Source organism: Gracilinanus agilis, chromosome 6 (assembly GCF_016433145.1).
Source record: "Gracilinanus agilis isolate LMUSP501 chromosome 6, AgileGrace, whole genome shotgun sequence".
NCBI lineage: Eukaryota > Metazoa > Chordata > Mammalia > Didelphimorphia > Didelphidae > Gracilinanus > Gracilinanus agilis.
The window spans coordinates 241,939,727-241,952,285 of NC_058135.1; the positions used below are offsets into that span (position 1 = coordinate 241,939,727).

The window sequence follows — 12,559 nt, forward strand, 5'->3', positions numbered from 1 at the left end:
ATGATACATGTTGGAGGGGATGTGGGAAAATTGGGGCACTAAAACACTGTTGGTAGAACTGTGTACTGATATAACCAGTCTGGACAGTAATATGAAACCAGGCTGAAAGAGCCACAAAACTATGTTGAGCCCTTTGACTCAGCAATACCAGTATTGGGTCTGTATCCCAGAGATCAGACATAAGGGGAAAGGACCTACCTATACCAAAATATTTTTAGCAGCTCTTTTCATAGTGGCAAAGAATTGGAAACTGGGCGGCAGGGGGGGGGGGTGTTCATTATTTGAGGAATGGATAAACAAGTTGTAGTATATAGTTATAATGGAATACTACTATGCCATAAGAAATGATGAATGGGATGAGTTAAGAAAAATCTGAAAAGACTTCTATGAACCGATACAAAGTGAAGTGAACAGAACCAAGAGAACAATATATACAGTAACAGAAATATTATATAATGATCAACTGTGAAGATCCAAACCATTTTCAGTGATACAAAGTGAAGTAAACAGAACCAAGAGAACAATGTATACAGTAACAGAAATATTATATAATGATCAACTGTGAAACTCTAAACCATTTTCAGCAAAGCAAGTCTCCAAGATAACCACAAGAGACTCCTGATGAAAAATGCTTTCTATAGCCAGAGAAGGAACTGTTGGAGTCTGAGTGCAAATCATAGCATGATACCTTCACTACATTTCCTTCATGAGCTTCCTATTGTATGTGTGATATATGTCTTCTATGACAGAAGCATATGGAAATATGTATTATGTGAAAGTACCAGTATAACCTATATTAGACTATTTACTGCTTCATGGAGAGGAGGGAGAGAAAAAAATTCAAATTCTAAAATGTCAAAAACCAATTGTTAAAAATTGTTTCTATATGTGACTGAAAAAATTAAAATAATTGGGAAAATATTTTAATCATTTTGCAGTATAATTGGTTGCTTTGTAATCCTATTTTTTATTTTAAGCATTTAGAAATGTTATTCTAAGAAGAGGTTGTAGGCTTCACCAGACTGCCAAAGGGGGGATCCATGACATGCAAAAGATGAAAAGAATCCATCATTTTGAGAGAGTTCTTGTCTAGATTTGAGTTAGACAAGTTGGGCTTGATGGTCCCTTCTAATTCTGAGATTCTGTGCTCCATAGAATATTTTCCTGCCCCCCGTTACCATATATGCTCAGAGTCTGCCAGGACGCCAGCATTATAGGGTGGCCCCATGTCAGAACAAAATCCTGGAAGGTTCAGGTAGTTCACCCAAAATGTTTCATTGGGCAAAGTTCCAACCAAACCCCTATTTTAGAGCAGGTTCTGTGGCTGTGCGCCAAAGCTTACAAATATTTATTTTATACTGAATGATGGTTGTTGTAGCATGGAGTGAATGGAATTTGAACTGTAGGACACACCTGTCCCAACCCCTACTTACCTCATGTGTGATCTCTGTCTCTTTACAGGTGGTAACGAACAGGGATACACAAGAAACCCTCCTCTGCATGGCCTGTGTATTTGAGGTTTCAAATAGTGAACATGGAGCCCAGCATCATATTTACAGGCTTGTAAAGGACTGAGCACGGTTATTTATATATACAGATACACACACATACACACACACGTCATCATGAAACTACAGACTGTAAACCTCAATACTTAGTGGCAGGACCCCTGGCCCAGGGGGGCCCCCCACGGTTTTCTAAATCCTGTTGGAGTCATTTTTCATGTGTTCATATATCATTGTAGCTGTGAAATTCTGGTACAGTTGTAAAGAAAAAATTCTTTCTAAAACGATGTGTTCTTCAGATTTGTAACCCATAGTTCTTTGGGAAAGATGACACTTAAGAAGCTGAGGTCTCTGTCTGGGGAGGCCAGTTTTTAATTGTGGTAGAAAATGTAAAACAGAAACATTTGCCATGGGAAATTTACAGCATTTATACAAATGTATTTAGTTTTTTTTTTTTTCCAACATAAAATACTTGTTTTAAGATGCAAGTAAAATTAAAGTGAAACTTTAAGTATAAATGTAAATGAGTACACAAAGTGAAGAAACTTTAGAATTATCTTTGTAACTAATTAGGGTGAAACGAATGTAATTCACTAAATTATTTTTTAAACGAAACCTTTTTTTTTTTTCCTTTTTGAAACCAAATGTTAAAATGTAGCCTTAAGAAATGCTTGGTAGGAAGAACCTAATGAGGCAAAATTGTATTTTTTTCCTCACCATTTAAAACTAATTCTCTAATCCATTAAACATCCGAACAGGTATTGCAAAGAAAGAAAATGTCATCCCTTATACATAACATATAGAGTGTATTTAAAAATATAAAACTGTATTGTACTAATATGAAGATTTGATTATTTAATGAAAAAGATGGCTTGTTTTGCAATAAGTAGGTAAATACTGAAATTTTAAACTTACATTGTAGTCGTGTGTGCAGTTATATTTTATATGGACAACTAAATTTTCTATTAATTTGGGTCGAAGAATTTAAAACACTGAAATTACGAATAACAAAATGAGAGTTAAAAAATTGGCATGAATACTGCACTGTGAGCTGCAAAGTAGAGAGTACTGTGGTGGGATGAAGATTTCATAGACCAAACTCCAAAAGGCTCATCTGCTTTAGTATGGCTGCTGCCCAGAACATCAGAGACACCCCCCCCCCAACCCCCGCCCCGAGCTTTTCTAATAGACCCATATGCACTTGAATATCTAAGGTTCCTGCATGGACCCAGACAGACATTTTCTGAGCATCTCCGCAAACCCTTAGAGTCTTTGTGCCAACCCCTTTAAGGTTTGGGCACACCATTTGTGACTAACCTTAGTGCATATGTCCATGCTCATTCTTCTGAAACAAGCTCATTTTGAGGGTTCTTTGCCTGTAGAAGACTTAACTTCCCTCTTCAAATACCCCAATATATTCAGCAGGTAGAGTTGGTAGGGAGAGTGATAACCTGGCTTGGGTTCATTCTACTCTGATACTATGTAGGTCATTAAAAGACCCAGATTACAGAGCATGGTGCTCATTCCCTCTTTCCTTCCTTCTTTTCTTCCTTCCTTCTTTCCTTCCTTCCTTCCTTCTTCTTTCCTTTCTTCCTTCCTTCCTTCCCTCCTTCCATCCTTCTTTATTAAATGCCAGTTTTGTGCCACTTAACATCACACAAGTGAAAAACACACCACAGCTACAGGGTACAACCCCTTAACCCAGCCTGGCATAGAAGACATAGAACCACAGATTTAGAGCTGGAAAGGGTCTTCGTCATCATCTATCCCAAATCTTTCCTTTTACAAATGAAGCAACTAAAGCCAAGAAAGACCTAGAGACTTCCCTGGCATCACACAACCAGTGTGTAGCAGAAGGGAACTCAGATATTTTGAATCCAAATCTCCCTTTTCCTGACACACCTTACATTTCACAAAGGTGTGCACTTTGTCCTTGGGAAGACAAGATGGAAGACAGATCATTCATTATACTGAACTGTGGAGGCAGCCACTGTCTTCTGAGCTGAAGAACAAATAGTTCTGCGTTCCAATCCTTTATTGGCCTCTAGGCTACATGGCGTGGCCGCAGTGGGACAAAGTCCTTCAGTATACTCAACCTGGGCCAGATTCAGATCTTTTACTGCTATTTCTAGTGTCCATTTGGCCCATGCACAGCCATTCCCGGGCAGTTCTTTATTTCAAGGCTGCATGCATCTTTTTTGGATTACATCTTCTTGTCCTGTGTCTGTCCCCAAAATGCAGGTGTCCCAAAAGCTTTTGTGCAGCTTTAAATCTTAATAGCTTAAAACTGAACCAAGACTTTTCATGTCTCACCCACCTTCTTCCCATGGTGGTCCCATTGCCCTCTCGGGCACTTATACCTGAAGGGAGGCATTGGTCATTGTGTGTGGCCAGCAAGCAGGAAGTTTTTCATTCTATTTTTCAAAGCACACACAAAATTTTTAAAATCCCACAGAAACTTAGAAATATCAGATGGAGTGGCGCTAGATACAAGGAATAAAAAAGAACACTATTTAGTATCCTGGGCCTCTCCTGCTTACTTCATAAAGCCCTAGTCACAACTGTTGACTTGGATGCATCTCTGACTCTCAACACTACTTGTAACAAACCACTCAAGTGGTTTTTGACATGGATTCCACCTCCATTTTCTTTCTTTTTCTTAAATCTTTGTTTTGGGCTTTGGGTGTGACTTTGGAGATGCTTTTTGTTAAAAAAAAATGCTGATATCATTTCTTATCTCTTTTAAAATTTGGGGTGGTTTTTTTATCCTTTTTGTTTTTCAAAACTAAAGCTTTTTCTCATCCAGCACTTCTCGGCGGTGGACTAGAGTCCTGCCAGATGTGCTTTGGCCCCCTTCAGCAGCACCTTCTGTGTTTCTTCCCTTCCTTTCTAGCAATCCTCCCTCCCTTAAATGCACCTGAAGGGAGCTGCAGAATTTTATCAGAGATCCTTCTGCAGGATCTCCTTTGTTATTTCTTCTTGTACAGTATTCTGGTCATCGAACTAAAAACCTCCAGGAGTGAGACCCACATCCTCTTAAACATTGATCCCCTCTGCTTTCTGTTTGTGTTCATCATTTCTCAGTGATGTCTGACTCTTCAGGACCCCATTTGGGGTTTCCTTGGCAAAGATACTGGAGTGATTTGTCCTTTTCTTCTTGAGATCATTTAAAGATGAGGAAACTCAGACAAATAGATTTAAGTGACTTGCCCAGGCTAGATTTGAACTCAAGAAGATGAGCGTTCCTGCCTCCAGACCCAGTGCTCTATCCACTGTACCACCTGCCAGCCTTTCTACCATGCCAGTTTTCAAAAGAGAATTTGAGTCCTCTCCCATTATTTCCTGAAGTCGGTGTATATTGACAGAAGAACACTAGGCTGGGCAGTGAGGAGAGTGAAGAGCTCAGATCTAACTATCCCCATTCCTATTGTTTTCCTGAAAGACCCGGCATAAAATCAGGGACTACTTTGGAGACTGTCTCAAACAGAATGTTAGCACTAGTCAGGCCCTTTGGAGGTCATCTAGTCCAGTGTTTCCCATCCCAGACTAGACTGACCTCACAGGAGTGGTGATGGGGATCTGGGAAGAAAGAAACTGAAGTTAATGCCCAGGAATGCAGAAAGGAGGTCAGTCAGCAGGTTTGCTTAAGTTTAGAGGTTTTAGGAAGGAAAGGACTTTAGTAATCAAAGGTTTTGACACTGATATTTGGGAAGCAATGATTTGGTCCAACCTACCAATTTACAAAGAAAGAAACTGAGACCCAAAGATATTTAAGGAATGTGCCCAGCAAAGCTGAGACTCGAGTTTTCAGAACCCCTTCTGTCCCAATGCCCTTTACCATCACACATTGCCACATCTTGGCTTCAGCACCCAGCAGAGATGGGGAAGAAAGAGGAGATTCTAGTTCTATAGCTAGTCAAACCCCAGAGACCACCTCATCCAGCAATCCTTCCCCCACTCCTTTCCCAGAACAACTCCTTTATAAATTGCCTTCTTGCTTACAATGAAGCTCTGTTCCTTCCCTTCCTGGTAGAAATGGTGAATACCTTGTTCCCTCTTGTCCACTCTCACTTACGAAGAAGAGGCCTTTTTTCTTCATCTTTTCCCATCATTCCTCAAAGGATCCATTCCTAGCATCTTCACCATTTTGGTACATTTCCTATGAGCCCTTGCCAAGGTTTTAGTTCCTAGGGACATCCCATTAGTACTTCTATTGATGCTTGAGGGGAAATAACTCTTTTTTTTTTATCCTAGAAGATTTAGAAGGAAGGATCTTGACTGAGAGAGAGTTCCCCCAGACTTTGAGAGAGAACGAATGGCACGAGGAAGGGAGTCAGTTGAGATCTGAGAGGCTTTTGGAGGAGGCAGGGCAGGATTACTGTTTTATAGAGGCAAAACCCATCTTGCTGAGACACAGCTCTTTCTGAATATCATTTGGGGCCAGATGGCTAAGAACCCTGACTTATAGTCATATCGTTGATATGTATGCACATAGTAAAGCCAATGAGCCTTTTAGTTGTCATTGTGTATGGTTCACCTTCCGCCATAGGCTCCCGTAGACAAGTTTCCAACGCTGATCATCCTGTCAACAAGAGCACGGCATCCCGACAGCCCAAAGGTCACCCTCTATTCTAAAACTGCTTTATAAAACTAAATCTCCTTCAGAACTCCGATACTCTAGTAGTTTTAGTGGTTTGCTTTTGTAGAACAGTCAATGATTTGAATTGTATAAAAACCGAACAGTCCATTTACAAACCAGGTACAGTTTTCTATGCTCCGGTACTGCATCTGTCTTGACGTCAGGTTTCTCCAAGCCTGGGTATCAGTGTTGTTCATGTGTCATTTTAGGAGGAAGTGTTTGCTCTGCTTTTTCTTCACCTTTTTTCTGTACGTGGCTAAGCCCTGCACACGTTCACATTCTGAAAAGCCTTAAATCCTTGGGATGTTCAACGTGGGGTGTGTGGTACAAAAGGCTGCCTGGAAACTGTGAGCCCTTTTGTAAGCTGGAAGCATTTCTCTTGTAACTGTTACTTTTCTAGGAACTTTTCAATTCAGAGCTGCCAAAGCATTCCAATATGCAGTGCCTTAGAGTTCTCTTAGACGTATGTGCCACCAGCCTTTTCGTAGAGCCGTTCTCAACCTTATTTTACAAATTGGCTCCAATCAAAAAACAAACAGACAAACAAACAAACACCTGTTTTCTTTGGTTCCACAGGAAACTTTTTTGACTACTTGATCTAAAAACATGAAATTATATACAAGTCGATCCCATCATTATGCTCTTAAATGTATATACCAAAATGAAAGGTTACAACTTCATAGTTTTCCATGAAAAGTACTTATGATGCTGCCTTTTGAATTTCACGACCAAATACTTAACTATTTTTGAATCTTCACTCTAGCGTGAAAGTGCCTTTGGTTTGCCGTTCCAGCTTAGAAAAGTGCTGCCATAATGATGATAATTTGTAGAGAGACCAAAAATATTTCGAGATCACCGTAATGCCTTTGGTTTATTGGAATGAGGGGAAAAAAAAACACACAAAACTCTAGGCCTCCATTTACAAGAGAGCACTGTGTATGGTAACCTGCTTGCCACCAGTCATCAGATAGTCGTGTCCGGAACCTTCTTCTCTCCGCCATCATTTTACAGCCGTGAAGACCAGTAACTGGGATGTTAATGTATTCAGATGACCCTTTTCAGCTCCTTCCCCAGTCTTGGGTCTGTGGAATGTGATAGCCACAGAGACCATTTGTCAGTGGACAACTGTTACAACTTTGGGTTCATTTAATCTCCCTTCTGTTGAGCATTTCAGTTCCTATGAAGGCTTTCCTTTTTAATCATAGTTCTAGTGTGCACTTATTTTGTTTACAGAATTAGACTCTTTGGAAAGTTGGAAGCACCAGACTGAGATGAAAGTACAGAACCAAAGTGAATTAGGGTAAATCAAATCCGAACCAGCTTTTAATTAGCCTGGAAATGTTGACTCTTGACTATGATTTCTGAATGTGCTTTGAAAAATCTCCCAAAGAGCACCATTCACAACTCAACATTTTCAAGAAATGTTTCAGCCCCGAGGAAGGCAACTCCTTAAAATTAATGTCTGCTGTTGTCAACTTTTGTGATCTGGGCCGTAAGGTATATGGAAAGTGAACGTGATGGGGTTGGGCGAGGGGACCAGGGAAAAACACCAGCCCAACCAAAACCTGGAAGAGAGATGTTTTCATTATAAACACAGTTTTACAGTCACTTGGTGAACTTTTGACATATATTGCCTATGCCTACGTACGTCTATCATGAGAATATTCTTACTAAATTTGACATTTTTATTTTAGATCTCTTGATTTCTGTACCTCTCTCTCCATCTTCTCTCTCCCTGTTTTCCTTATACTATGAAGATTTACATATGGAAAGATATCTCTCTGGAATGCCACTAAATTTAGGCCATTTCTATTTAAACACTACATAAGCTAATTAGCTACTTGAATTTCCAAAACATAGATCTTGGTACTGCACTCTGCCTTGAAAGAAACTGAAGCTCTCACAATACTTGTTTCCCCATTCGTCCCTTTTTCTCTAGCACAATTTCTTTTGGCAATAGTTTTCCAGCCTGATTACACCCATTACCTATAGCTTTCCAAGTGAAGCTTGTGTGATTAATGTTTAACTCAAGTAGTCAGCTAGCAGAAGTCAACACACCATGAGAATAGTTGAAAAACTAGTTATTTATTTTCTAATCCTCTTTGGTTTCCTTACGCTCTGTGAGGTTGGAGTCCGCATACTCTGAAGTGTTTGATCTGATTTTTTTAAATGACATTTAAGCTCTCTATCATTCAGTATCTATCGTTGTAGATTACAGTTTCAGCCCTCTCTCAGGTTGACCGTTTTTGTCTGCCTTCAATTATCAGATTGTGCATTCTTCTTCTCTTTCTCCTCTTCCTCCTCCTCCTTCTCCTCCTCCTCCTTCTTCTTCTTCTTCTCTCCTCCTCCTACTTCTTCTAAAAAAAGAGGCTGTTAGTGTTAAAGTACAAGCCAATTGGAAACTAGTCTCTGACTTTCCAGTTTCATATTTGTAATCTTCATTGTGTCAATTCGCTATTGAAAGCCCATGGTTGACAAAAGATGTTTTTCCCTGTTACCTCCTTGAAAGACACATTTTTTTTTTTTTGTGGGCCTTTTTACTTCAGGCTCATGACCGCAGACAAATAAATAAGTAAATAAATAAATAAATACAGTACGTGCCTGAAAAATGACAGAAGAATTTTATAACATTTAAAAAAAAAACCTGAATAGCCTTTAATTCTTTACTATCCGTACATTTTACGTAAACCCGTTGTTGCCATGTGCATCTGTTCACGTTGTAAATGACTTAATGGAATTCTCACTTTATGTTTATTCGTGTAATGTGTATAAAAAATGGGTTTGTGACTTAAGCATATTCATATATGGTCAGTGGTTACTTTATGATTGTACTGCTGCTGGTGACTTGATGTGGAAACCGTCTTTTGAAAAAGCGTTTCCTTTTTGTTAGATTGGGGGGTGGGGTATACCCTTTGGGGGGGGGAGGGAGGGTGGGCAAAGAAAATCTCACATATTTCTTTAACCTAATGGCAGAAATTTCCAAAAGAAGTTCACTTCAATCTCTTGGCAGTACAGTATTCTTGTATTTGTTAATGTCTGTGTGTAGGTACTGGTACCTTTTTTGTTTCAAAATGTTTTAAGTGTTGGCTTTAAAGTGAATTTATCTTTAGTATGATAGTAATATGAAAATTATAGGGTTTGTGTGCAGAGAATTTTTTTATAAAGTGCTTTGTAAAAAAAAATGTATTCTAGCTTTCGCGGTACATGTGTGATAACTTTAATATCCATGCCAGTTAAGTGCAATTATTTCATCACTCTAAAAATGCTATTTTTGTGTCAGTTACAGCAGGTGTTTTCATGTCTTTGCAAAGTGACACATTTTGATGCCTTCTTGAGGAAGTGGTAGACTTTTTGTAGCTTTCTAGAAACTTTGTATTCATACCGTATCGATTGAAAATAAAGAAAATCAAAGTGTGGGTCAACTTTTTCATCTGCAAAAAACCACTGAGTTGTTGCAAACGAGTGCTGAGAATCTGGGTGGGAGAGGGCACCTGGGTAAGGGGGGACAGACGGGGCAGAGATTGCCAACCCGTGCAAGGGTTGGACAGACACTTTCAGTTCAACTTTGCCTGGGCTATTTGATGACCAACCCATGCCTGAATAAGAAAGACTCTCCTATATAATATCCCCAACAAGTGGTCATCCAGGCTCTGATGATTGAAGGCCAGCAATAGAACTAGTTATCCCACTGCTGGGAGACCCTATATTGGATGGAAGAAGAACTTCCTTTGGAGTTTAAGGGGTGCATGCCTGGTTTACATACACTTGCCATGTGAGGAGCTGCATGAGGCTACCAAGGCAAACCTGTTTGGGTTTTTTGGGTTTTTTAACCATTATTTAGTGATAAAGAGTCCAAGATTGAATATCAATACTGTAGGGAAAGAATTAATACAGCAATATGGTACATTGTGTTATAGAGGAAATCCAATCAGAAACAGTTGTATTCATTTTTTTAAAAAATTTTTTTTTAAACCCTTAACTTCCGTGTATTGGCTCCTAGGTGGAAGAGTGGTAAGGGTGGGCAATGGGGGTCAAGTGACTTGCCCAGGGTCACACAGCTGGGAAGTGTCTGAGGCCAGATTTGAACCTAGGACCTCCCGTCTCTAGGCCTGACTCTCAATCCACTGAGCTACCCAGCTGCCCCCAGTTGTATTCATTTTTATCACTATCCTAATCCAAGCCTTTTTCAGTTTAGAGAAAGAAATGCCCAAACTAGCAAACTGCTCCTTCCCCTTGGAAGTCCTTTTCCATGAGTTCTTCTGGAGTGCTGATTTATAGGATTCTTGAGTATGTGTGAAACAGTCAAGGCGAAGCAAGGGCTCAGAATTTAGGTAGCACTTTAGTTCACAGTTTGCTTCATTAAACAAAAGAATAGTCACTTAACTTCCTCCCACTGGACATCATTTTCCTGAAAACATTCCATTTTTTTTTCTATCTCAAAACTCTTACCTTCTGTCTTAGAATCAATACTGTATATTGATTCCTAAGCAGAACAGTGGTAAGGATTGGACAAAGGAAGCTAAATGACTTGCCCAGGGTCACACACTAGGAGTGTTAGAGGTTAAATTTGAACTCTGGATCTCCTATCTTTAGGCCTGGTTTTCCATCCACATAGCTGCTGCCTTCTTTTAAAAAAGGAAACCCTTTCCTTCTGTCTTAGAATCAATATTAAGTATGGGTTCCAAGGCAGAAGAGTGGCAAGGGCTGGGCAAGAGGGGCTAAGTGACTTGCCCAGGGTCACACAGGAAGTATTTGAGGCCAAATTTGAACTCAGAACCCCCCATCTCTAGGCCTAGCTATCTATCCAAATGAGCTACTTAGCTGCCCCTCATTCAATTCTTCTTTAACCATGCCCTTCAAGGATTTTCCTTTCCAGCTGCTCAATACTGCCCTAACTTTCAAAAAATGACCCAAGAGATGCCCTTCTTCTCTCAGGTGAATCATTGCCCTCACCCTATCAATGTGGATCAATTAAAAGCTCCTCACCTTTTCCAAGTCACTGACTTAATTACTTAAAGGAAGGAATCCTTCTGGAAAGAAATGGCTCCTTGTTACAGAACTAACAGAGACTATATGGATTTCTCTTTCACATTGGGTCGTAAACTTCTGACTAGCATTAAGTCTAAAAGTACTTCATTAATTTTGTTAGTGGACAGAGAGGGGTTGCTTCCACAACATGCATGCAAATCTTACATACACAAGCATTATTCTCCCATAACCCCTATTATTTTCCTTCATGGTGTACTATTCAGGGCTAGAAGGACCAATCAGTTAGGACTTAAACATTGTATAGAGCAGTGATGGGCAAACTATGGGCCAGATGTGGCCCCCTGAAATGTTCTATCCAGCTGCGGGACATTATTCCTAATCTGACGAATACAATGAGTAGGATGCAATACAATGAAACTTCGAAAGAGTTGCCTTAGAAACAGACTGACTGATGAGCATTTCCTTTCCTTTGGCCCCCTCTTTAAGAAGTTTGCCCATCACTGGTATAGAGAGTTCAACAGAGGGCAATACCATCTTTGTAAAATTTCCTAGATCCAAGAGTCCATAAACTACCCTGGGACATCTAAAGATAGATATGGTAAAAAGCTATGCCCACAGAGAGCTTAACATTCTATTGGGGGGGGATTGTAAAGAATATGTGATCATCTCTGATCCCAAACCCAGATGAGAAATCTGAGATGAGGGTCTCTTTGAACCAGGGAAGATGCCTAAGCTCGACTTGGAAGGGAGAGATTTCAACAGAGTAGGTATCCATTCCAGATGTGGGATACAGGTTGAATAAAGGCTCAGGCACATGAACCAGAGTGATGAGTGCTCTGGTTTTCCTGGTATACCAATAAGGTCAAAGGATTATGGCCCTAGAGCTACAAGGAGCCCTAAGGGCTATCCCGTACTTTACAGGTGAGAAAACTCAGGCCAGGGAGGTGGAAGGTTATGCATAAGGTAACAGAAGTAGTGTCAGGTGGCTCTTCTGTCTCCCTCCTCTATCTTTTTATTCCCTCTTTATCTGGCACATCAAAGGTTTTTAATAAATTCTTGTTGATTCAGCAATTGATTCCAGGCTTGGGGAAAAGCCTGGGAAAGGCAGAGAGAGGGAAGATGGGGAGAGGGCTTTAAGAAACTCTTGGGGAGATCAATTCCTCTCTGAGAAAGATGAGATTTGAGTCAAAATTCAACCCACTCTTTAAATCCCAAAAGAGAGAGAGGGGGGAATAGAGTGAGCAAAGTCATGGCAGAAGGAGAGTACAGAACAAATTTAGAGGACCAAAGAGTAGATTGATTTGGTAAGACCATGGTGTATGGAAGTAATATGCCAACTATCAGCAGCAGCAATAGTAGCAACAACAATAATAATAACCATATTCATATTAGCATTTTAAGGTTTCCAAAATGCTTCACATAAGTT

At 40.0% G+C, this 12,559-nt stretch overlaps 1 protein-coding gene across 2 annotated transcripts in view; it reads left to right on the plus strand.

Annotated features, from left to right (window-relative positions):
• Window positions 1-2,287, plus strand: part of TEAD1 (TEA domain transcription factor 1) — a 64,455-nt gene extending 62,168 nt beyond the window's left edge. For both annotated transcript variants that reach the window (XM_044681434.1, XM_044681435.1), the window contains exon 8: window positions 1,462-2,287. In XM_044681434.1, the coding sequence (XP_044537369.1) occupies window positions 1,462-1,575 (114 nt within the window). In that variant the 3' untranslated portion in view covers window positions 1,576-2,287. The remainder of the gene's footprint in view (window positions 1-1,461) is intronic.
• The last annotated feature ends 10,272 nt before the right edge of the window (window positions 2,288-12,559 follow it).